This window comes from Tupaia chinensis, unplaced genomic scaffold (genome assembly GCF_000334495.1).
Source record: "Tupaia chinensis unplaced genomic scaffold, TupChi_1.0 Scaffold000237_1, whole genome shotgun sequence".
NCBI classification, from domain to species: Eukaryota; Metazoa; Chordata; class Mammalia; order Scandentia; family Tupaiidae; genus Tupaia; species Tupaia belangeri.
In genome coordinates this window covers 2,560,236-2,585,436 of record NW_006159715.1, presented here as the reverse complement: position 1 = coordinate 2,585,436, position 25,201 = coordinate 2,560,236, and the positions used below count along the sequence as shown (strand labels likewise).

The 25,201-nt window shown below is 41.3% G+C and overlaps 1 protein-coding gene across 1 annotated transcript in view; it reads right to left on the bottom strand.

Annotated features, from left to right (window-relative positions):
* Window positions 1–25,201, bottom strand: part of PDZD2 (PDZ domain containing 2) — a 411,484-nt gene that overhangs the window by 25,998 nt on the left and 360,285 nt on the right. Inside the window, 6 exon segments of the mRNA XM_027771873.1 lie at window positions 2,901–3,039; window positions 6,968–7,779; window positions 8,988–9,144; window positions 9,887–9,921; window positions 11,412–11,493; window positions 23,222–23,354. Coding sequence (XP_027627674.1) covers window positions 2,901–3,039; window positions 6,968–7,779; window positions 8,988–9,144; window positions 9,887–9,921; window positions 11,412–11,493; window positions 23,222–23,354 — 1,358 coding nt within the window.

Below are 25,201 nucleotides of genomic sequence, written 5' to 3'. Positions count from 1 at the left end.
CTAGTAGTTGGTGTAATGGCTATGTCACTGGACTCCTATGCAGTTGATCGCAGTTTGAGTACTGGACCTGGTGGCGTAAACTCACACTGGGCGCATGTGCGTGCGTGCCCAAGATCCCAAGAGGAGAATGGAGGAGAAGGGCTTGCGGCGTGGCCATCCCCCTTGGGGGGTGATTTCTCGCTTTCTGTCTCTCTGTCTCTCTCTGTCTTTCTGGCGAGCACATGCTCCCTATAGCAAAAACCTCTCAAAAAAAAAAAAGAAAAAAAAAAACTCCAACTAATTATTAGGCCTTCGCACAGTGCTGAGAGTTTTCCACATATTTCATTTTCCTCCCAGCACCAAGGTAGGTCTAGTGACCATCTATATTGGAAGGATAAGGAATGGAAGCGCAGAAGTTAAGCAAAGTATCCAAGGTCAGAGTTCAGAGGTGATAGAGCTAGGAGCTGCCCAGGGAAACTGGTTCCATAACCTACACTCCTACCTATACCCCAACCATGTAGCCTCTGTAGAGAGCACTTGATGATACCAAGGCTGGATCAGCAAGACATCCCTGGAGTCACACGTAACTTTTCTGGGCCTGCTGTGGAAGCCCAAGGGCCTGCCAGAGTTCAAGTCCGTGTTCAAATCCATGTACCCTCACCTATCTCTGCTAGACCTCTTTTGAACTTCCTTAAGAGTAACTTTCATGCTTTGCTGACACCAAGTATGGGGGAAAGTAGCAATGTGTCAAAAGAAGGGGATTTAAAGGCTGTTTTTTAGTTTCAGATTTGCTTATTGAACAAACCCATATGGGCAATTTTTGGTAGCAATTAAACTTTATTGAAAAGTTTGTAATTTGAAGGGTTTTTCTTTCTTTTTTTTTGGAAGATGAAATTATTTTAGGCAGCTTATTTATTTATTTATTTATTTATTTATTTATTTATTTTTTGAGAGATTTTTGCTATAGGGCGCGTGCACATGCCAGAAAGACAGAGAGAGGGAGTGGGGATGGCCACACCACAATCCCTCTCCTCCATTCTCCTCTTCGGATCTGGGGCACGCACGCACATGTGCCCGGCTTTGAGTTTAAGCCATCGGGTCTGGGTCTCGAATCATGGTTGACTACATGGGAGTCCAGAAGCATAGCCATTTCGCCAACTGCTGGTCTCTCTTTAGTCAGTTTTTGATGTCACCTTTCAAAATAATTCTTCATTTGGAACCCCTGTAATACCCAATAATGGGAAGATTGTTGACTCAACCGTGGCATATCCACAGAGAGGAAGGCCCAGTGGCCTCGACAGGTGTGTAGTAGTGGGGAAGGTCTTGGAGGAGATCAGTACAGCTTTCTAACCAGGACAGGTGACAGGTGTGCTGACACCTGGATCGTTAGCACACAGGAGGGCCTGGGAGGGCTGGCACAGTGATGCAGGCTGAGAAGCAGCCCTGATGGCTGGATGTACGAGGTAAGAAAGGTTGTTAGGTATTAGTAACTTTTTTTTTGGTGATTGATATGTTTATTTTACACACATAACAAGACTAAGAGGATATATACCAAAACATCAGTAGAGGCTTTTTTTCTGGGGGCTTAGGTGATTTTTATGCATTCTTTTACATTTTCCCCTCAACTGTTATTTCTTGAGTTTTTATAATAAACATGGATTCTTTCCATAGCAAAATTACTTTAAAAACAAAAAGAAGAAATTAAAAAAAGAAAAGTAAAAAAGCCAGCTCTGTAGTACAACAGTTAAGGGTTATGCAGAAGAAGCTGGATCCTACATGGCTGACCAGGGTTCAAATCCCAGCCTCAACAGCTTGAAAAATACCCTTTGGGCATGTGTGCAAGTGCCCAGGATCCTGACATAATGGAGAATGGAAAGAAAAAGGATGATTGCATATGACCAGAACTTTGGGGGAGTAGATGCACGCACACTATCTGGCATTAAAAAAAAGGTAAAATATGTGAAGATGATGGCCTCAAATAAAGCATTATTTTGGAGATGACATTGAGGACCGCATCAATGTAACTTAATCAAATAAACCCCCTTTAGGTTAACATGCTTTGCAATAAAGTCAAATTGCTACCCAAAAATTGCCAGCTAATGTTTGCTCAGTAAGTGAATGGGAACCTGAAACACAGAACAGAAACCACATAACAGCCTCATCATTGATTGGGGAACAAAGAGCCTCAGACCACAAAACCAAGACATTAGTTGTCTGTCTTTCTGCGAGAAGCCATCGAGGTGTGGGTGAGTATTCCAGGACTACACAGTTCTGGGGTATTGGACAGTCTCACTTCTCTCCAGCCTTCCTTTCCTAACCAATGGCAGGCAATGCTGCAGCAGGTAAAAGGCCTGTTGACTTCCCCAGTGGAGCACAGGGACCCCAAGACTGCAGCCAAGTTCAAGAAGTGGCTTTCCCCCGACCCCCTGCCACTGAGAAGCATGTGCCCTCCCTGTGATGTGCATGTTTAGAATATAGATGCTCAGTAAAAGTCTCTGTTAACAAGAAGCTAAGTCACCTAACGCAGCTTGATTTAAAACAAAACAAAACAAAACAAAACATTTTATGAGGCCAGTGGGTAGTATAGTGGTTGAGGGGCTGGGCTCCCACATGGCTGACTGCTGTTTGAGTCCTGGACCAGGTGGCTTGCTTTCTCACTTTCTCTCTCTCTCTCTCTCTCTCACTCTCTGGTGAGCACACATGCCCTATAGCAAATTTAAAAAGAAAAGAAAAAATAAGGGAAAAAAACACATGGCTTTAGGCACAATGATTTAGCAAAGCTGTTAAATGAAGGCAACATTTAAATATCGTTAATTTGTGTAAGAGCCCCCTTCACCCAAATCATCCATATTTACTACTTCATTCATTCATTCATTCATTCATTGCCTGTCCTTGAACCTTTAACAGTACAATAATCTTACCAGACAGGGATTGCTGCTCCTGCTCTGGTGAAGCTTTGGGCAGGTTCTCTGTGAGGTGTCTGGTATCCGGGTGGGACAGAGCGCTGGCTGGCTCCGTAGGGACCTGCCCATCCCTGATGGTCAGCTTTCCTAGAGATTCCTGGCACAATGAAAATCACGTCAGTATAAATAGCTTCAGGTTTTCTCCATTAGAAGAAACATCACATATGGAGGAGAGCCAGTTCTGGAAAAGCCGAAGAGCTCCGGACTATGAGTCAAAAGATCCAGGATCTAGGTTTAAGGTCCCCTAGAAATTGCCTGGTCTTGTCACTATTACCTAAGCCCCTGTTTGCCCAACATTAAAGTGGGTATGAGGGCCAGCTCTGAGGTGTAGTTGTAACATGCTGCTCGAGAGAAGCCAAATTCCATACAGTGACCACAGTTGGGATCTCCTGTCTGGTTGGTCTGAAACACGAGGTGCATATGTGAGGACTCAGGAGCTGACGGGCTGGATGACTGGAGGGAGGGAACTGTGGTGTGACCGGTAGAGGGTGCCTTCTCCCATTCTCAAATGTGTGTGCACACTGTCATAAATAAAGAAAAAATGAAAAAAACAAAACAAAAACCCAGCATTCAGCATACAAATGGCCACCTAGATGTAAGGTGCTATTGTCACTGTGTCACACAGAGATACCAAGACGATACAATCAACTCTTCAGGTTGGTAGTGAAGGAGAGTACTAATGTGGACACATTGCATTGACATTTAATATGAATATTTTGAGAGATTTGCAGGTGGTGTGGTGGTTAAGGGCACTGGACTCCCATGTGGCTGACCGTGGTTCGAGTCTCAGACCTGGTGGCTTCCTTTCTTTCTCGCTCTCTCTTACTCTTGTTCTGTCCCTTTCTGGTCAAATTAATAAGTAAAGTTAAATAAAATAATTCTAAAAAAATTAGTATTTTAAAATTTCACTGTGGCCAAGTGTCAATTCCTTTCCTTTCCTTTCTTCTAATTCTGAGTGCAAAAAATTCAAGAAAAAAAATGAAAACACACTTGCTAAAAAGTTATAGCCAATTGGGAGCAGCAGTTAGCGAAATGGCTATGTCGCTGGACTCCCATGTAGTCAACCATGGTTCGTGCCCCGGACCCGGTGGCTTAAAACTCACGCCAGGCACATGTGCGTGCGTGCCCAAGATCCCGAGAAGAGAATGGAGGAGAAGGGATTGCGATGTGGCCATCCCCCCTGGGGGGTGATTTCTCGATTTCTATTTCTCTGTCTCTGTCTGTCTGGCAAGTGCATGCGCCCTATAGCAAAAAAAAAAAAAAAAATCTCCCCAAAAAAAAAAAGTTATAGCCAATTGATTTGCAATTTCTCCTCAGCATTCATGGCCTAAAGGTGGCAGCAGAGGAAAGAAGTGGACAGGGAGCCTGTCTCAGTGAGTCTTACACAAAAGTCATTTTATAGAAAGTCAATTACCGGCTGAGAGAAAAACCACACAGGGTTTACTTGGTTTTCCATTTACTAATAAAAAATGTGGAAGAGTTCTGGAACTAGACAGAGGTGGTGGCTGTACTGCGTTGTAAATGTAAGTGCACTGAAATGGGCGCTCCGAAATGGTTCATTTTAGGTGATGTGAATTTCACCTCAGTCAAAAAAGAGAGTAGGAAATGAAAACAGAGGACAATTCATTTGTCAAAAGAGAGAAAAAATATTTTTAAACTTCCAATATTTGAGCATAAATACTATCTGGCAATGCATTCTAGGGATCAGTGTTGCTATCTTCCCCAAAGATTACTAAGATTTGGTTCTGAAGAGTTTTGGTAGAATAATGCTGCTAAGACGTTTGGTGAAGCTTCGCTTTATAAGAGTATTTTAGTTTGTTGAGTGTATCAGTCATTCAGGAAAGCAAAATTTAATTTATCTGTTTTAGAGAAGCCCATCTTTTAAACAGATGGCGGGCCAGCAGGTGACATGGTGGTTAAGGGCGCTGGACTCCCACATGGCCAACTGCAATCCAAGTCCTGGGCCTGGTGACTTGCTTTCTCACTTTCTCTCGCTCTCTCTCTCTCTCTGTCCTTCTCTGGTCAAATTAAAATAAATAAATAAATAAAGTTAAATAATTCTTAAAAAAAATGGACGGCTTTAAAAAATAGCTTTGTATAATGTTTACTCATTAAATGCCACCTTTTTTAGTCACATAGAGATTCCTTACAAAAATAAAATTTTAATTAAAATTAAAATATTTCTTTGTAAGAAAAATTAAATTCTTTTATACTAAAATTTCAAATGTTGGGAGGCAGCAGGTGGCATGATAATTAAGGGGCTGGACTCCCTCAGTCCGACTATGGTTCAAATCCTAGACCCAGTGGCTTGAAATTCAAGCTGATGCATGTGCATACATGCCCCAAACCCCCAGAGACGAATGGAGGAGAAGGGGTTGCCATCATGTGGCTGTTCACCCGTGGGAGGGGGTGGGGCGGTGATTTCTCACTTTCCTTCTCACTATTTTTCTCCCTCTCTCTGTCAGGTGAGTGCACACGTCCTATAGCAAAACCCTTAAAAAAAAAAAGGTACAAACTGATAAAAATTCTTATTAAGGATATGAATTCAAAATTACAAAAGCTCCTACTGTAATAGATATAAATTATTATGAATAAAAATCTTGATTTGGCTTTAGATAGTTATGCAAAACTTGTTGATATGTTTTGAAAGAAGAAATCTGCCCATTGGTCAAACATTAGAGTTTAAAGCAAATGAGCGAGTTGAAGGCCAACATGATTTTTAATGAGGGAGAAAGATGTGTATTTCTACTTTTTTTTTTTTAAAGATTAAAACAACTTTTGCCTTATATAGTTTTTATGACTTCATATAGTTTGGGTCTGTTTCTATCGTTGTATGTATATACCTTTATAAATGTGGCCTTGTAAATCATCTTGGGTTCTCTGCTCAAAGAGAGAGAGAAATCATTTATGTGGACCAGATTGTAAACATTAGTTTTTCTTACTCTCTTCTTTCAAAAGTAGAGGCTTATTGAAATTTTAAAAAATCGACCAATTAGATAATTCAATATACTTGCAATCAAGTAGTAACATAAACAGCATTAAACTTCATTTAATGTGGTGTACTCTAAGTCCCTAAATAAATACAATCCCCATTATTTCATGTGATACAGCAAGGGCATGAGTAGCAATAATTACACATAATTGCTGTAGAAAGCTTGAAAAACAAAAACAAAAAAAGGGTTACTCACAATCTATCAGCTGGAGAAGAATTACATTTAAGGGGACTTCAAAAAGTTCACGGAAAATGGAATTAAAGTACGAGTTTACACTTTAATTACCAGAGAGGATGTATGTTTACCAGCAGGGAGGAGGGAGAAAACACCCTTCCCCAGGTGGGGTGTGGTCAGATCACAATCCCTTTTCCATTTCTTTATCCCATTGGAACTTTGGGCATGCATGTGTATGTGTCTGGTGTTTTTCGAGTTATGGGGCTGGGATATGAACTGGAGTTGGCCATGTGGGATGTGGCTCCCTTAACCACTAAGCTATGGGGTCATCCATCCATGAACTTTTTAAACATCCCTGTCTTCGATCATTGGCAATGCATATTTTTCTGTTTTTCTATGTAAAAGTGCATCATGACCTTTTCGGTGACCCAATATATATTTGATGATCACCCTAACTGTGTGAGATGACCAAGGCACCATCCCTATTTTACAGTCCAGAGAACTAAGGCTCAGAAGGTTCAATAATTGCCCAAATTGACATTCGATTAGTGCCAGCTCCTCAGTGGAGAGGCCAGTAGCAGGCCCAGGCTTTAGTTGACCTGTGCCATGCCACCTTTCATCATCAACTGTGTGTCCTGTGTACAGGTAGGAGAATAGTTCTGTCTTTTGGCTAAAGGATCTCAGGACTGACAACCTGCTGATTTATTAACAGGCTCCCACACAGTCTGTGTACTTAAATGAATGACTCTGCTGAAGGTAGCTCTCCAACTATTATCCTCTTTTTGCTTTACGACAGACTCCACATCCATTCATATAACAGTCACTAAGATTCAAAGCAACTAGGATAAAGTCAGTTACCTTCTCTACACTTCCACCTGGCTGATAATCAGTGATGGTCACTTTGATGGAAGTGGCCTGGACTTTCAAGTCCAGACCACATGGTTCATCGGCTCTGCCAGTCAGGTTCCCAGTCTCTGAGTTGCTGGGCCTGGCCTCAGTCTCAGGCTTCTTGCAGTGTGGGCTGATCCTGGCCACCGGTTTATGCCTGGATCCCAGAACTTCATTCTTCTGCTGGAGGGAACTGGGGCTCTCTGTGTTCATCAAACTCTGGGTTCCTGTATGGATCTTGTATTCCAATTTGGGTGAGCTCCTAGATCCTGACAGTTCCTTCTTCCCTGAGCCTCCAGAGCCCCTTCTGGGAGCCTGTGCAGAATCTAGTAGGTTGGTGGCATGGGAAGGACTGGGTGCCATATCTCCTGGAAGACTCTCCTCTACATCCACCGAGCTGCCTAGGAGAGGCACCGAGGAGGCCTTGCTGATCTGGGTTTTCTGAGGTTGTTCCTCTTGGTTTTTGACATCCATGACCTTGGAAGAGGTCGTTGAGAAATGCCTAGAGTCCTCCTCTGTCAGAGGCCTGCTAGGACCTGGAAGGACCCCTGAAAGCGAAATGCAGTCTCCTTCCCCATCAAACTCTTCCTCATCACTGGCATCATTCGCATCGTAGCACCCCACCTTCCTCTGACGCAGGAGAGGGTTTCGGAGGACCTGTGGGCTTCCAGGGAGACTGGCTTGCCTGGCAACTGTCACTTGCTTGTGGAAGAGCCCAGAAGCCCGCTGGCTTCCTAGAGACACAAGGCTATTGGCTCTGGGTTTTCCTGGCTCCTTATGAGCTATCAGGTGGAAAAAGAAAAGTTAGATGAAATTGAGTTTCCCGTCTAACCCGGTCTTATAATCTAGCCCTGTCCACTCATATGAGCATTTCTACATTCACAAATGCCAGATGCTCAGCCTCTGGTCCCCGGACACCAGGCTTAAACATGTGACTTCTTGGTAGCTACACAGAACAGTCAGCCTCTCTTCTTTTCCTACTGGCTTCCTCCAACCTGCTTTTATTAAAACTCCAAATTCTGGATTGTTTAATGTAACAATGTGTGCCATCTGAAAATAGAATCGTGTAATTCTTTCCTATGGGGCCTCCAGTCAGGAAGGGGATGAAAGGGACTTCTTTGAGAGCTCCTGATGGCTTGGCTGAAGTAGTAAAAATGATGCGTGCTTCCACTTAGAAAGGTTTCTATTAGAGAACAGCTCGGGCTCATCAACAGCTCCAAACCAATCAGATTAGGCATTGTCTGTCTTATTCGGGTGTTGGAAATAAAAAGGAACCCTCACCAGCAGATGTCTGAGAAATCAGGATGGTTCACATCAAATTATTATATTGGGTAGATAATCATTGGGATTTAAAAGAACCACCTTTTGGTAGTATTTGTCTCTCACAAATCCTTAATCTTTCACTTACTGCCTTCTAAAAAGGAGTTAAGTTAGGGCTTTGAGACAGAGGGTTCTGGAATTTGACTGGGATTGCCTAAAATAGTGGGGCATCAGGTTGTTTGCCCTGATTTGATGCCATAAAACGCAAGATCGCACTACAGAAACAGGATCCAAAGGGGGCCTGGTGTAGCCACTGTCAACACCTGGGTACTGGATGTGTGTCCTCCCTTGTGTATAGCACAACCAAGTGTCCAGTCATTAAAGCAGTGACATTTTCTAAGAGTAAACGCTTGTCTGAGGAATCTTCAAAAAGTTCATGGAAAGTGCCATTACAGAGAAACCATCTGTGGACTTCAACATTTTTTTGTACCAAAATTAACTCATACTTTAATTCCATTTTTGTCCACAAACCTTTTGAAGTCCCCTCATATTTAGCTGGGGTAGACAGACAGCTTCTACTGAATCCCAGAGGTATATTTTCCTATGCTTTTCCCTTTTCATATCATAGCATCAGAATAGTTAAACATTGTGGCTTCCAGCGCTGAGGTGGAAACTAGTAATTGCTTACTGGAATGCAGAGCCCAGGGCCCTCAGGGGCTCCCCTGCTTACTGGGGGTGCCAGGAGGCAGGCTACCATCCTCAGATGTGCTGCAGCCACTGCCCGGGTGATCCTCGTCCTCGGAGCCAGCCACCATGAAGTCTGACAAGGGTCCTGGGACGTCGCTACCAAAGTACTGGGAGAGCTCAGATTCAGAAATAAGGGAGTCCTGTTGAAGAGGGGAAAATGGATGACTAAGAAGACCAGAAGCAGATTATTTTAAATGGCAATTACTGCCTACTTTTTCCAGAACACTTTGTTCTAATCCATGATCATTCAAAACAGCTGTGATAGTAAACACCCACCTCGATTTACTTTAAGATGGTTAAATGAACAATTAATAAATAAAAAACTTCATGCCAGACCATGTTTTTAGAGATTTTTGGGGGGCCAAATTTTTGGCAAAACCAGAAAAGCCATAGCAGCAGTATATCAACCACTCCAGGAAAAATATTGGGAATAGGGGTTAAAAAAAAAAAGGGATTAAAATACCCAGCCAACCCGTCTAGCCAACTGGTGAAACAACAATAACAACAAAAAAAAAATGGGAGTTTGAATCCTGCACCCTGATCCACTGGGATTTAGAAAGAACCTTGCTGAGGAAGATCCCACAGTCTCCCTAATGTTCTAGGTCCCAAAAAACTGAGTCAGGCTGTTATGAAGCAGTTTGTAAAAGAATTCAAGCAGTTTGGTTCTTCTATTTTGTTGTTCTAGTCTTTTCCTGGATGAATATTTAATCAGAGAAACACACATTTGTACATTTGTTCCCCAATTAGCATAGTTATTTCCTATAGCAAAACTGACTCATGGGCAGAAATATGAACTGGGCCCTCAGGCTGGACTGATGGGCCCTGGGAATTGTGGTGCATGGCACAGTTGAGTGTAGTGGGGTGCAGTGTGCCCTGACTTACCTTTTTTGCAAAAGAGGGGCTCTTCAAGGGAGTACCTGTTGGGGAGAGAAGTTAACCATATTGTCAAAACAATGAAGCTCAAATTGTAAGTAGGCTTACATCCTTAACTAAAAAAGGAGCCAAGTATATTAAACAACACTCCCTTTGCTTGACTGGCACTGATGAGTTGTGGGTGAAGGTACAGGTGTGCATGCAGTCCAGCTGGGTACTCATGCCCCGTCCCATCCCAACTCCCAAGATTCTGCTCATGCTTCAAGTCCTAACCTGGATACCACTTACTACCTCCATGATGATTCCACTTGGAAGTAATTTCTTCTTCTGAATTTCCAAAGTATTTTATATTACCCACACATCCATTTCCATATACACAGTATACTTTAATTAGGAGTAGATGTGTCTCATCTCCATTCCTCAACTGTTTAATAGTCTATAGAGCAGAGAGATTGACTCATCTGACCCTACCACTGCCCCTGGTATCAACTGTTTAGTGATACCTGGTGAACAGATTGAAGGATGAATGAACAAATGGCCACACCTAGGATACTTGTGAAAGCACTGGAGAGAAGGTTAAAAATCTAACATAGATTTTTGTTAGATTTTTAACCAAAGGTTGAAAAGGCTCTGCATCTACCCTTTAAGCTACATGACATAAACAGAGATGTTGGACATGAGGATCATGGCTTATTAAAATCTTTTACAAAGATCGAGTAGAAATGTTGGGGTTCCAGGAGCACAACTTTCAGGCAGTTCAGGATGATGAGCTGGTTGAATAAAGAGGCTGTTAAGATTGTATCCGCTTTAATGATATGAATTATGAATGTGAATAATCAGGGTATTTCACCGTTGCCAAAAAACCCTTTGCCTTCCCTTTTCCTCTGACAGCCAGCAACTCATGTCTCATTTTCTTTTCCTCCTGGACATCAGACTGAACATCAATAAAATCTTGAGCTCAGAAATATTTGAAGAGTCCCTTTAGGCTCCCATACTGTAGGAAATATTGGTTTGAAGACTTGAGACAATGTTTTATACTTTAAATTCACATGAGATTCTTACTATCTTAATTCTTCTTGGCCTGAACGTTTCCATTTAAGGGAAAAATCATGATTTTTGCTGTCTCTATTACTTTCTTTGAATTGAAACTTTAACTCATGTAAAGAAGCCTCAGACTTTTGGATGGATAATACTCAGAATCTACCAAACTACTGATATTTTGGTATCGTTTTACTTTCATCTGGAGCATTTTAGATGAATCGTGCATAAATACATGAAATGCTGCTAACTCACTTGTGCAAATTATCTGAAAGTAGTATAAAAGGCATGCGTGATTAGATCTTTAATGAAGCACATTGAATCACTACAGAAATCAAAAGTAGCAGCCAAGAGAAAGCATACTCTCTTTGACAGCTACTTTTGCCAATCCTGATAATTACAAAGAATCCAGTAATATTGCACGGGAGAGTGCCCCATGGGTGAACCTAACGAGAAAGCTTTCTGAATGTTGAATGAAAATGTGCAGTTACGGTACCTAAGCCGGGAGACGAGCTGCTCTCTTTGCTCTCCTGGTAAGTGCTGCGCGCTATCACTTCATCCATTTCCTGCTCGGAAACCTGATTTTCAGCAGAAAGAACAAATTAGGTGGTTTTATTTATTTATGTCTCCTCATAAAAGTAGCTAAGACCAGAGTTGGAGTTGAGTGCAGATAAAGGGGCAAATCACAGGGACAAAGATTACGACTATCCTCTGAAGCAATAACTTAGGGCGTGTAAGAAGTATGGCAGGGTTACTGGACTGCTCCAAATAACATGTACATAACAAGTCCTCGGATTGGCTCTACAGTTCATTAAGCAAAGCTTTCAGGTGCTATGATTACCAACATTGTGGCTGGTATATATCTTTCTCTAGAACATTCATCTGTCATTATTTTTTAAAACCTTATTTAAACAACCTTAAGGAAAAGTATTATTTTAATCTGATTAATTAATGTGTTTGTTTTAATTTGACAAAAGAGAGACAGAGAAAGAGAGATTGAGAGGGAAAGTGAGAAGGCAAACCACCAGGTCTGGGACTTGAACCGCGGTCAGCCATATGGGAGTGTCCAGCGCATTAAACCACCACGCCACCTACTGGCCCCCTATTTAAACTTTAAGACTACACAAAACACACAAGAATGGTGCAAGAATAGATTAGATTCACTAATTCTTAACATTTTTGCCTCATTTACACACGTCTTCTCTTTGTGCGCACGTGCACGTGCATACACACACACACACACACACACACACAGCTATAACACTTGCTAAACCATTTGCAAGGTAGAGATACAATGACTATTCACTAATAAATATTATAGCATGTATCTCCTAAACACAAGGTCATTCTTTTAGGTAATCACATTACAATTACAGTTTGAGTATCCCTTATCCAAAATGCATGGAACCAGGAAGTGTTTTGGATTTTGGATTTTTTTTCAGGTTTTATGATTCTTGCACATACATAATGAGATACGTGGGGGATAAAACCCAAGTCTAAACACAAAATTCATTTATGTTTTATATATACCTTATACACAAAGATGAAAGGTAATTTTATACTATATATATATATATATATATATATTTTTTTTTTTTTTAGAGGTCATGCCTCAATCTCTTCTCCTCTATTCTCCTGCTGGATCCTTGGGCACGCACACACACACACATACACACACACACACACACACCTGGGGGCGGGATTTCAAAGCCACCAGGTCCAGGACTTGAACCATGGTTGGCCATGTGGAAGTCCAGCAATTTAACCTCCATGCCACCTGCTGGCTCCTACGGTATTTTGAATAATTTTGTGCATGAAACAAAGTTTGTTCATTGAATCATCAGAAAGCAAAGGTGTAAGTATCTCAGTCACCCATGTGGACAGCTGGCTGGCATCATCATCATTCTTGACTCTGAATTTATATGCTAGTGATAAGCAATTATTTTCTTATACGATCAAGTACTTATACATGTAAGTGCTAAACAGTAAAACATATGACCTATCAGTCATACGGTGAAGACAATAATGTGTTCAGGGAAAGTGAGCTTCATCAGCATACCTGTGTCAGCACCTATAAACAAGGGCAGGCTTTGGTCTCCGCTTACAATGCTGTGCTTTAATTAAAAGGTTACTGTACACCATATTTTATTTTATTTTTTTAAAAGTTTATTTCTCCATGAGAGAGAAATAAAGATAAAACCTCCCACAGGGTCTTGATGCCATGCTCCACCACGAGCTTCGGCCAGCCACAAGTCATGGGCACACACATGCCCAGCATAGTGAAGGAGGTCTCTGGTTCTGTGAGCCCAGAACCTTCTCCTGGTCAGCTTTGAGAAATCTTGCTTTTACCATTGAGCCACTGTCCGGTCACTATATTTTATTTTTTTAGGTGACAAGAAGCATCAAAAGGGAGATGGGAGGATCTTTATTGCCAAACTATGAATAGACTGTGTGTTGCATGCCTGTGTTTTGATGTATACTGTCTGGTGTAAAAGTTTCCACTTGTTGATGGCATGTCAGTACTCATGAAGTTTCAGATTTTGAAGCAAACTGGATTTTAGATTTCTAGATTAGGGATGGTCACTCTGTATCAAGGTCAGGAAATCTAAGGTTGATGACTGTCTAGTATACACTTCATGTTCCCATTCATCAGCTGTTCTAATACTGTCCTTTAGAAATGCTATTCAGGGCCAGCAGGTGACACGATGGTTAAGGTGGCTGGGTCCCACATGGCCTACAGCGCAGTTCAAATTCCAGACCCAGTGACTTGAAAAATAGCCTGGGTGCATATGTGTGCATTCCCAAAATCACAAGAAGGGAAGGAATTGTGGTGTGGCCATTCCCCCTAGGGGTGATTTCTCACTTTCCCTCTTTGTGTCTCTGTCTCTCTCTGATGAGCACACATGCTCCCTGTAGCAAACCAAAAAGAAAAAAAAAGAAATGCTGTTCAAAGTACATCTGCAGGCTGCAACTATTAACAGTTCACATAAAGTTTGACACAATCAGGGCTTTACTCCAGAATGCAAATTAGCATAGAGTTTCCCTCATCAGCAACATCTCGCTAGGGAAAAAAATACTGACTGAACTAAATGACGTGAGTATTGATGTAAATGATTCACCTTTGGTACAAGTTTATCTTGTTCCAGACTTGTAGTGGACCGTCACATACCAAATTCTTTGCATGGGAACACTTCATAGAAAAATTGTTTTTGTGTGATTCTCTGTAAGACTGACCCATGTGGGAAGGTTGTGGGTTTGTGTGTGGAGACCTCCCTGAATATACTGGGCATGCACATGCATCCTAAGCTGCCTGAGAGGGGGGTGGATCTTGATATTGACCCTGTCGGGGTGCTCTCTCTCTCTCTCTCTTTTTCCTCTAAAGAATTATTTTATTTAATTAACTAAATAACTTAATTAATTAATTTATTTTAATTCGACCAGAGAGGGACAGAGCAAGAGAGCGAGAGAAAGTGAGAAAGCAAACCACCAGGTCCAAGACTCAGACTACGGTTGGCCACGTGGGAGTCCAGCACCCTTAACCACCTGCTGGCCCCAGGGTGCTCTCCTTCTTGTGGAAGAAATACATATTTAAAAAAATTTGTTTTTGACAATTCAGAATGCCATCAAGGACCTAGTTGTTGTGTCCTTAGTCTCCTTTAATTTGAAACAGTTCCCAAGTCTGTCTTTGTCTTTCATAGTACTGGGACCAGCAGGTGGTGAAATGGTTACATCACTGGACTCCTACATGGCCAACCACAGTTCGAATTCTGGACCTGGAGGCTTGAGATGCATGCTGGGTGCATGCCCAAAATCTCACGAGGAGAATGGAGGAGAAGGGACTGTGGTGTGGTCATTCCTCCTGGGGGTTCTGGGGGGTAATTTCTCACTTCCTCTCTGTCTGGCTCTATCTCTCTGGTGAGCACACACACCCTATAGCAAAAATCTCTCTTTCAAAAAGAAAAGTCTTTCACGATACTAACATTTTAGAAGAAATGAGGTCAATCAAAATCCTCAACTAGGAGCTATCTCATAGTTTCCTCATGCTTAAATTCAGATTATGCATTTTTAGGGGGGCAGAAAAACAACAAAAGTGGTTTCCTTTTCAGTGCATCTAGAGGTGCTCAGGTCAATGAATCTCATAATCAGTGATGGTCGTTTTGATCTCTGTTTTAGGGGGGAATTTGCCATGTTTCTCCATTGCAGCTTTTTTTCAGTCATAATTGTTCAGGAGATAGTTTGAAAATATGTAAACACTGTGCCCTCCAATGTATTTTCAGGCCTGGCTTTAACATCATTGACTGTTCTTTACTGAATCAATTAGTCTAATGAAGTTTTCAAACTAGTGATTTTGCAACTCTTCTACTCCTATCTTTATTAATACCATGGTAGAGTCCTGGATTTTTCCCCCTATAGTCACTATCCATAATTGTCACTATTCCTGGGGAGACTGTTTTAAAACAATCTTTACTGAAATACAGCATGTTAAAAAATAATTAGAAAGGCTGCAGTTTTTTTTTTTAAAGATAAGATTATTTTAAATGTAGAATGGTAATGTATACTGGAAATAAAATTTAGCATAAATAACATTTAGCTGAGTAAAATAATATTTGTCTTAGTGATTAAGTGAATATTTCTATACAGGATTCAGCCTAACATTTTAACCTACCAGATAAATCATAATCCCATCACAGCCTTTGTGTTATACTTATATAGTAAGTTTTATAGGAAGTAAAATATGTACACATGGGGCCAGCAGGTGGTGTGGTGATTAAGGTGCTGAACTCCCAGGTAGCCAACCATGTTTTTTGAGCCCTGAGTCAGGTAGCTTGAAAATGATGCTGGATGCATGTGCATGCATGCCCCACATCTTGAGAAGAGAAGGAGGAAGAAGGGATTGTGGCATGGCCATCCCCTTTGGGGAGTGATTTCTCATGTTCCTTGTCTCTTGTATGGCTATCCCCTTTGGGGAGTGATTTCTCATATTCCTTGTCTCTTATCTCTCTCTCTTTCTCCAGTAAGAGTACTCACCTTATGACAAAAACTGAAGAAAGAAAGGTACACATAGGGGCCAGGTGGTTGCATAGTAACAATTCAACTGCACCCAAATGGGATAGGTCCTAGGTTCATATCCTGGGACCTTCCTGAGCGCCCTGAGCACATGCCTCTGATCTCGGCCAGCTGGGGGTGGATCCCCGTGTGAGGACCTTGTGAGAGGTGCTTACCCTCTCTCTGTGTCTCTGTCATAGAAGACATAAACTAGTAAACTGTTTTAAAAATGTGTACACATACACGCACACAGGCATATACACACACCTCTACAAAGCAAAGAATAATTTAGTATAAATGAGACAGAGGAAATATCAGCTTAAACAGTTGCTATTTTTCTTGATACTAGACTTTTGGTATTTGCAAATGTTTTTCTGAGTGGGAGAAAAATAGACTTCTATTACTTTCTTCTACTTAACATAAGCTGGAAGCTGCCATCCTAGCCTGTCTAGACCTGGAAGGTTTGAATATCCCAACTGGCCAGCCACTGGTCCAGATGTTATGAGAAATAGAAGAAAAAAAGTCCTTGTGGTATTTCTCTTGGAATGACACAAAAACTAAGGAACCATATACATTCAGTCTCAAAATGTACTACTGGCATGAAGTGCTGAAATAAGGGGTACAAAATTACATTAAATGTAAATGGAATCTTGACCAGAAGAAAAACATAGTATGATGTTACAACCAAGAACACCATGTTTACCTAGAAGAAACACGAAATCCAGTCACACAAACACTGAAATTTGGTTTTGCTGGACACATCTCTAACATTATCACAAGAGATCATTGTACTGTGGCTAGAAACATGAATCAACCTGCATGTTTAACGGGATCACAGACCACCAGCCCAACGGGATTATTATGCTTTGAACTGAAATGCTATTCTGATGTTTGATGGTATTGGCAAAATAGGCAGATGCTCTTGGGCTGAGATGAACTGGACCTCTGAACAAATCACGACCCCTGTTTTGCTTGAAAGGATTTTGGAGTCAGACATGCCTTGAAGGCAATGATTACAAACCACTGAAAATTTCATTTTCTGTAATGTTACTGAGGGATGTGTTAGGTCAGCCACAGCTTTCTGGACTGCTTTCTGAGGTGACAGGAGGTGATATGGGTGTTAGAATCCATATGGAAACCTTGGAGGCAGGAGCTGAGAACTGCTGTAGCTATAACTATGAGGTGAATAATGTTAAAAGCCACCAAAAGACAGCCATGGAGACAGCAGTATAACAAGGCAGAGCAGATTCTAAGAGAAAAAGTCAGGACTACTGAATAAAAAGGGAGAAAAATGGGGAATGATAACCAAAAATAGAAAAAGGAAGAAGTAGGACTTGATTTTCTGTTAAAGATATTTATTCATTTTTTTGATGACTTAGAATGCACATATATAAAACAGTCTGAAAAGAAATGATGGAGTAGATTTTGACTCAGTCTAATAGTGATTTTTTTTTTTTTTGGTAAAAGTTTCTTCCTTCCATGAGAAAGAGAGGCAGGCCAGCACACGTGCACACACACATACACACATACACGTAGAGGGCACCCTCAACGGGGACTCCTTTCCTCAGGTTCAGCCACCCCCCGGGTCACAGGCCTGAGTGTGCCCAGTGCACTCAGAGAAAATATCAGCTTAGATAGTGGCTATTTTTCTTGATACGGACTTTTAGTATTTGCAAATGTTTTTCTGAGGAGGAAAATGGACTTCTGTTACTTTCTTCTATTTAATATAACCTGGAACAAACCGGGAACCTTCCCAAGGCAAGGGGTCAGCCTCACAGAGCATGGTGACTGCTGTGGCCACTGTCAGACTCCTAATGGCCACTTTTGAGTCAGGACTACTGAATAAAAAGGGAGAAAAATGGGGAATGATAACCAAAAATAGAAAAAGGAAGAAGTAGGACTTGATTTTCTGTTAAAGATATTTATTCATTTTTTTGATGACTTAGAATGCACATATATAAAACAGTCTGAAAAGAAATGATGGAGTAGATTACTCAGTCTAATAGTGATTTTTTTTTTTTTTTTTGGTAAAAGTTTCTTCCTTCCATGAGAAAGAGAGGCAGGCCAGCACACGTGCACACACACATACACACATACACGTAGAGGGCACCCTCAACGGGGACTCCTTTCCTCAGGTTCAGCCACCCCCCGGGTCACAGGCCTGAGTGTGCCCAGTGCACTCAGAGAAAATATCAGCTTAGATAGTGGCTATTTTTCTTGATACGGACTTTTAGTATTTGCAAATGTTTTTCTGAGGAGGAAAATGGACTTCTGTTACTTTCTTCTATTTAATATAACCTGGAACAAACCGGGAACCTTCCCAAGGCAAGGGGTCAGCCTCACAGAGCATGGTGACTGCTGTGGCCACTGTCAGACTCCTAATGGCCACTTTTGCCCAAATATGTCATAACCCAGAGCAAGACATGGAGTCACAGTTTGATAGTACTTATTGTGCTGGGGAGGGCCAGTATAACAAACAACTATTCACTGAGATCCAGAAATGATGCCACTGGCACTAGCAGATGGTATAATGGTTTTGTCACTGGACTCCCACATAGCCAATTGTGGTTTGAGTCCTGGGCCCGGGGGCTTACAATTCATGCCATGGAATCTGTGCATGTGTGCCTGCCCAAAATGCCAAGAGGAGACTAGAGGAGAAGGGATTGTGGCATGGCCATCCTCCCTAGGGGTTGATTTCTCGATTTCTGTTTCTCTGTCTCTAGGTCTTCGGCAAGTGCCCTATAGCAAAAAAATCTCTCTTAAAAAAAAAAAAGATGCCATCAAGATACCTCGGACATGGCACATGAGGGTACTAACAAGTCTAGTACTCACACATTTCTTACTCTTCCAATGGCATAGGAGTCCATCAAGCACAGCAGCAACCTGGACCTTTTAGGATAAACTCAAAAAATACTACAAATAATACAAAGGGTATGGTCACATGACAGCATGGGTCAGAGCTAATGTTCTTTTTAAAAATAATTATTTATTATTATGTGCTATAGGGCTTGTGTGCTCACAAGGGAGGGAGAGAGAGAGACAGAGTGAAGTGAGAAAGCAAGTCACCAGGTCTGAGACTCGAACCTAGTTAGCCATATGAGAGTCCAGTGCCTTAATCACTGCGCCTCCTTTTGGCCGCAGAGCTAATGTTCTTAATGAGCATTCTGAGTTGTTAAAAGGAACAGGTTAGATTTTTTACATAGAGTATGCAAGAGAGCAAAAAAAAAAAACAAACAGCTCTCCAAGTGGGTTGAACTAAACTTGCTTAAGTGTCCTGTGGTTAGTTGTTAAAATGAAAAGCAACTTATAAGCACAGAAGAACAAGACCAAATAACAGCAGAGGCAAACAACTTTGGGGTTGTGATTATCCGCAAGTCTCGTATGGATCAATAGCATGAAACTGATGCTGAAAAAAAACTAGTGGGTTCTTAGGCCTGAACTACAGAAGTACTCTGTCAGGACAAGGGTAGCCTGGACAGAAGATGAGGTCCCTCTTCAAACCGGGTCTCTGCTTTGACCTAACAATAGTGTTTCCACACTCTGACAAGACGGTTCTCAAATTGGGATCACGAAAGACAGACTTTGCTATGAGCTAGTGACTCCATACACAAATGTAAATATATCACCCAATAATTGTGTAATCAGAAAGGCCCTTTAAGGGTGCATGAATTTCCGGTGAAAAGCCTTTCATGGGCTAGCCCTGCAGCACAGTGGTTAAGCACTGTGCGGAAGCTGCCAGTTCCCACATGGTCACTCTGGGTTTGAAAAACATGCTAGGCATGTGTGTGCACACCCAGGATCCTAACTGAATAGGGAATTAGAGGAAAAAGGATTGAGCAGTGACCAGGCCCCACTGGGGGCACTCCCCCCCTTTTGTTCTCTCTCGGGTATGTGTACATGCCCTCTGGCATTTAAAGCATAAATAAAAAAGGTTCAGGTTAGATCCTAAATTTCTTGAATATCAATATATTCTAATTCACCCTTGAGGTCCTGGCATGGAAACCATTGGATAATAAATTTGATACCGGACAAACATTGATGATCTGAGTCACACCAGCTGGAGGGAGATAGGAAGCTGTCTTGATACCTGGTGACTGCCTGCTTCCAAGTCCCTACACCCACCCCTACTTACCCCCAGGGCCTCCTGCAGTCTCTATGCCTTTTATTCGGTAGCAGGTTCACATGGGCTGGTGTTGTCTACAGCTGAGCTGCTACCATTAGACCTGAAAATCCTTTCTCTTACCTACCAAATAGGATTTCTAAGTTTATAAGAAAGGGATATTTGATTTTTTTTTCTTTTTTTTTTGAGGTTTTTACTATAAGGCGCGTGCACTCACCAGAAAGACAGAGACAGAGAGACAGAAAGCGAGAAATCACCCCCTGGGAGGAGGGCCATGTTGTAATCCCTTCTCCTCCATTCTCCTCTTGGGATCTTGGGCATGCACACACACATGCCCGGCATGAGTTTAAGCCACCAGATCCAGGACTGGAACCGCAGTCGACTACATGTGAGTCCAGTGACATAGCCATTATGCTAACTGCTGGTTCCCCCCTCCCCCCACTATTTTTGGGAGTTTTTTTTCTATAGGGTGCGTGTGCTCGCCAGAAAGAGAGAGAGAGATAGAGAGACAGAAAGTGAGAAATCACCCCCCCCCGGGGGGGGGAATGGCCATGACACAATCCCTTCTCCTCCATTCTCCTCTCGGGATCTTGGCGCGCACGCGCCCAGTGTGAGTTTAAGCCACTGGGTCTGGGACTCCAACTCTGGTCAGCTATGTGGGAGTTCAGCAACATAGCCATTACGCTAACTGCTGGTCCCAGGACATTTGATGTTTTATTCTCAACAGAAGAGTTATATGAGTAACTTCACAACTGAGAGATGTGATGAACTGAAGTGACTTCGTATGTCCTGTGTCTGAAGACCACATGGAGTTCCTCTTCTGCCCCATAGAGCTGTCTACATGTGATATACCGAGAAAGGGCCCAGGGTATATGTTTAGCAGACCTAGCAAAACGAGTATTGGAAAATGTGAATGTAAGCTAAATGACATGGTGGGGAGCATTTCAATATGCATTTATGCTCTTTAGGTAGATTTGAGAACATCTGTATGAGTAGTTACTGGAAAAGACCCTGGCATGAATTTTAAAATTTAGTCTTGAGGACTTGGTCCATCAGCAAGAAAAAAAGGATTTTCCAAAATAGCAGATAAACTTAACACATAACTTCTCCATTATAATTTATTTGAAATGCTGGGTTTTATTTCCCTCCAACTGTGGTGGGGACAAAATTCACTAAGTAACATTTGCAAATAGGTGATTGCTTTGCAAAACCAGAGTTCATCTTATTTCCATTTGTTTAAATTGTACGAAATTGTTTGATAAGATTGTATTTTTTTGACTCAACACACAGTTAAATGAACATTGAGAAAATATTTCTTCTCAAATCTGAAGGCATTTATTTTTCCCTTAAAGTATCAGACAAAGTGTGTACCCTAAAAATTTTATAGAAATGCAGAAATGGGTGTAAGTGAATTATGGGTCATTGGAAAAGTTGTGATGTATTTGTCTATGTTTTCCTATGCAAAAGTGTATCATGACTTTTCTGATGACAAAAAATATATGAAGGAGTCTTTGAAAAGTTCATGGAAAATGCATATTAAGAGTTTTGTATAGATTTAAAAATTTTTTACACCAAAGTAAATTCATGCTTTAAATACATTTTTCATAAACTTTTTGAAGTGCCCTTGTATTATCCAAGTTCAAATTAAATTCTCTCTCTCTCTCTTTTTTTTTTTGTTAAGAGGCTTCATCCAGCATCCAACATAGGACATACTGCCTTTTTTTTTTTTTTTAAGAATTATTTAATTTTATTTATTCATTCATTTATTATCCTTCGACCAGAGAAAGATAGACACACAGAGAGAAGGAAAGTGAGAAAGCAAGCCACCAGGTCCAGGACTTGAACCGTGGTCGGCCATGTGGGAGTATCCAGTGTCTTAATCACCATGCTACCTACTGGCCCTAAATTAAATTCTAAAAAGCCATTTTTTGAACTATCACAAAACTTTATTTTTATACTAGTCTTGTCTTGACATTCTCTTTTTTTTTTTTTTTTGGAGAGATTTTCACTGTAGGGCGCGAGCGCTCGCCAGACAGAGAGAGACATAGAGACAGAAAGCGAGAAATCACCCCCCAGGGGGGATGGTCACGCCGCAATCCCTTCTCCTCCATTCTCCTCTCGGGATCTTGGGCACGCACACACACGCGCCCGGCGTGAGTTTTAAGCCACTGGGTCCGGGACACGAACCGCGGTCGACTACGTGGGAATCCAGCGACATAGCCATTACGCTAACTGCTGGTTCCCGACATTCTCATTTGTGGAAGAAAGTTTAAAACTCATGAAAACTGTCTTAACAATTAATTACTTGCTTAGCATTAAGGAAAAGATGAGAGAATTTCCAACATGTAGGTAAACAAAAGATGTTAACAACAACAACAAAAATTCTTATCTAAAGACTAAAAGGGTCACATAAATAATCTCACCCAACACATGCAGATTCTCCTGATGGAAAAACTCAAAGAGGTTAAGTATTTCACCAGAAATCAGTCAGTGGGAATTATTAGAATTCAGCTGGTATAATTTGAAGATGCCCTTCCATAATTCATGTGTTGAGCCATTATAATGAGATTAGGAGGGTGGAATGTTGATCTAGTTAAGATGGTGAAAGGTGTGTCCTTTGGGAGAATAGGATTAAGGTCATTGGGGCGGAGCCCCATGATTGATCCTGGCAGGTTTATAAGGAGAGGAACACAGAGTTACAGGGAAGCAGATCACACTTCCCTGTTCTCCTGAGTGATGCACTGCAACCAGATGACCCCTACCAGATGTGGCCCTTAGACCTTGGGCTTCCAACCTGTGAGCTGAGTGAAACTCTGTTTTTATTAATCACCCAATTTTAGGTATTTTCCATTATTAGCAACAAAATACTAAAACACCAGCATCCTTACTTTCCACCAGACCAAATTTAAGTTCACCAAATAACACTGTCAAAATTTCCTAATAAAATAACCTAAGATGTGAAGACAAAGAAGTGCAGATCAACAATTCCTTTCCCGTGTGTATCAGCTATAGGCTGACTCCCCACCCCAGCTGGGCACACTGTCACCAAGAGGGCGGGTCATCCCAGGAATGTGCAATACTACTGCAGAACAAAGAGCCACGCCGCCTTCCCACACTCAGAACAGAATGAAATACTTCACCTTTGGATTAGGGTGCCTGCCGATGACAAGGCGAACGGGTCCTGGGGGGCATTTGCTCAAGATGGAGTGAACTTTGCTTAAAGCAGCATGGCGAACGTTGACTGAATTCACTTCCAGGATCTGGTCTCCCCGGCTAGAGAGGAATACATAACCACACTCTTAAAAGCTAAAAAAGTTTTGCTTCTGGGAGAGGTTTATGAGATGAAATGTTTTCTGAATTTAAAGAAGTAAATGGTATCCTTTCATCTTCCCATGCATATAAAAAGGTAACACACTCATATAAACACATTACATTTTAAACTGGCAAAGACCATGATGCTCATCTACTGGCATTTTCAGAAGTAGTAAAGTTGAACTAGCTCCATAGTGCAGTGGTTAAGGGAGCCAGTGGTAATATGGCTGGTGGCTTGTAAAACAAGCCAGGTCCATGTGCATGAGAACCCCCAGGTCCCAACAAGAAGGAGAAAATGGAGGGATTGCAGCATGACTATGCTCCACTGGGGGGGAGGGGGGTTGCTTCCTCTCTCCCTTTCTCTCTCTCCCTGTTTTTTCTCACTGCACATACTCTCTGACAATTCAAAGGGAAGAAAAAGAGGTAATAAAGTTAAATAAAATTGATAATAAGAACATCAGTGAAATCTAACATTTCTTGAGCAAATATTGCATGCCAAGCGCTACACAAAGCAATTTATATAACAATGTTTTGAATAGATACAATTATTCCTATTCGGTACATACAGCCACATGGTCGGAGAGGTCACCTAGATATCACACACTGTTGAACTAACTCAGGTATATCTGACTCTTCACCATCACGTGATAGCTTTTCAACTACCATTGGGTTCTTTCTTCCTACGGTCTTGAAATGATTATTGTAATATAAATTAAGGAGGAAATATCTGAAGCTCAAAGGTTACCCAAGAATTTGTAAAAATGTTTCAAATTTGAATAAATGAGAATTTGGGGACAAGTTGCCCATTTGGACTTGAAATTATAGGGAGAGACCTCAGTGGGAGAGAACAAAGACTCTTTCTATGAGGTTTGAAGAATGTTCATTTGGCAGGCTCCAGACATATGGAACCATTCAAGAAAGAAACATCATCTTGGGATGTCATTAAATGATATTTTTTCCATGATTCTGAAAGTATATTTTCTTTAATGTACTTTGGATGATTTGCTATTTTTCATATGGAAATTCACTCTGATGATTAACTAAAAACCTAATGTAATCTATTAGCAGGGCCCCCAAATGACAACCTCAACCAATGCCATTTTGACAATTCTTCAACTGTTGAAAGGACTTAGAAGCTTACACAGGAGAAATGTGATACTGTGTACACAGAGTGCTTTGTGCAGCGGGTGCACATTCTTGTGGAGTTTAGGTGGGCACTGACCCACTGCAATTACTATCTAACAGCACACCTAGACAGCTCTTGTATAAACAGGATACCCATGCTTTAGTTCAACTATCTGGACTAAGAAGTCAGAATCACTCAGTGATTTCAGATGGGAAGCACCTGGACGTCACCATTTAATAAGAACTGAAAGCAACAGAAAAGATCCGAGAAGTAATACGAGGGTACTTCAAAAAGTTGGTGGGAAAATGGAATTAAAGTATGAGTTTGATTAAAAAAATTTGAAATCCATACATGTTCATTTTCATAATATTCATTCTCCATGAGCTTCTTGGGGATTCGTCAGACTTAATAAGGCGTCCCAAGCAAGGGTATGATTTTCAAGTCTGTTGCATCTAGTGATTCTGAACTCTTATGAGCAGCAGTTCTAGTATTTCTTGTGAATTTTACAGAAATGAATATAAAAGTAAAAGAGAATATTGAGATAATCATGGATATCCATATGGAGTTGTATTTCACCAAGTTTCTAAAACTGAATTTTGGGGTCCAAATGGAACAAACAGGTAGAGAAGCCAAGAATAGGGGTTCCTTAATTCAACCAAATTTCATTTATATCAGCTTTTCA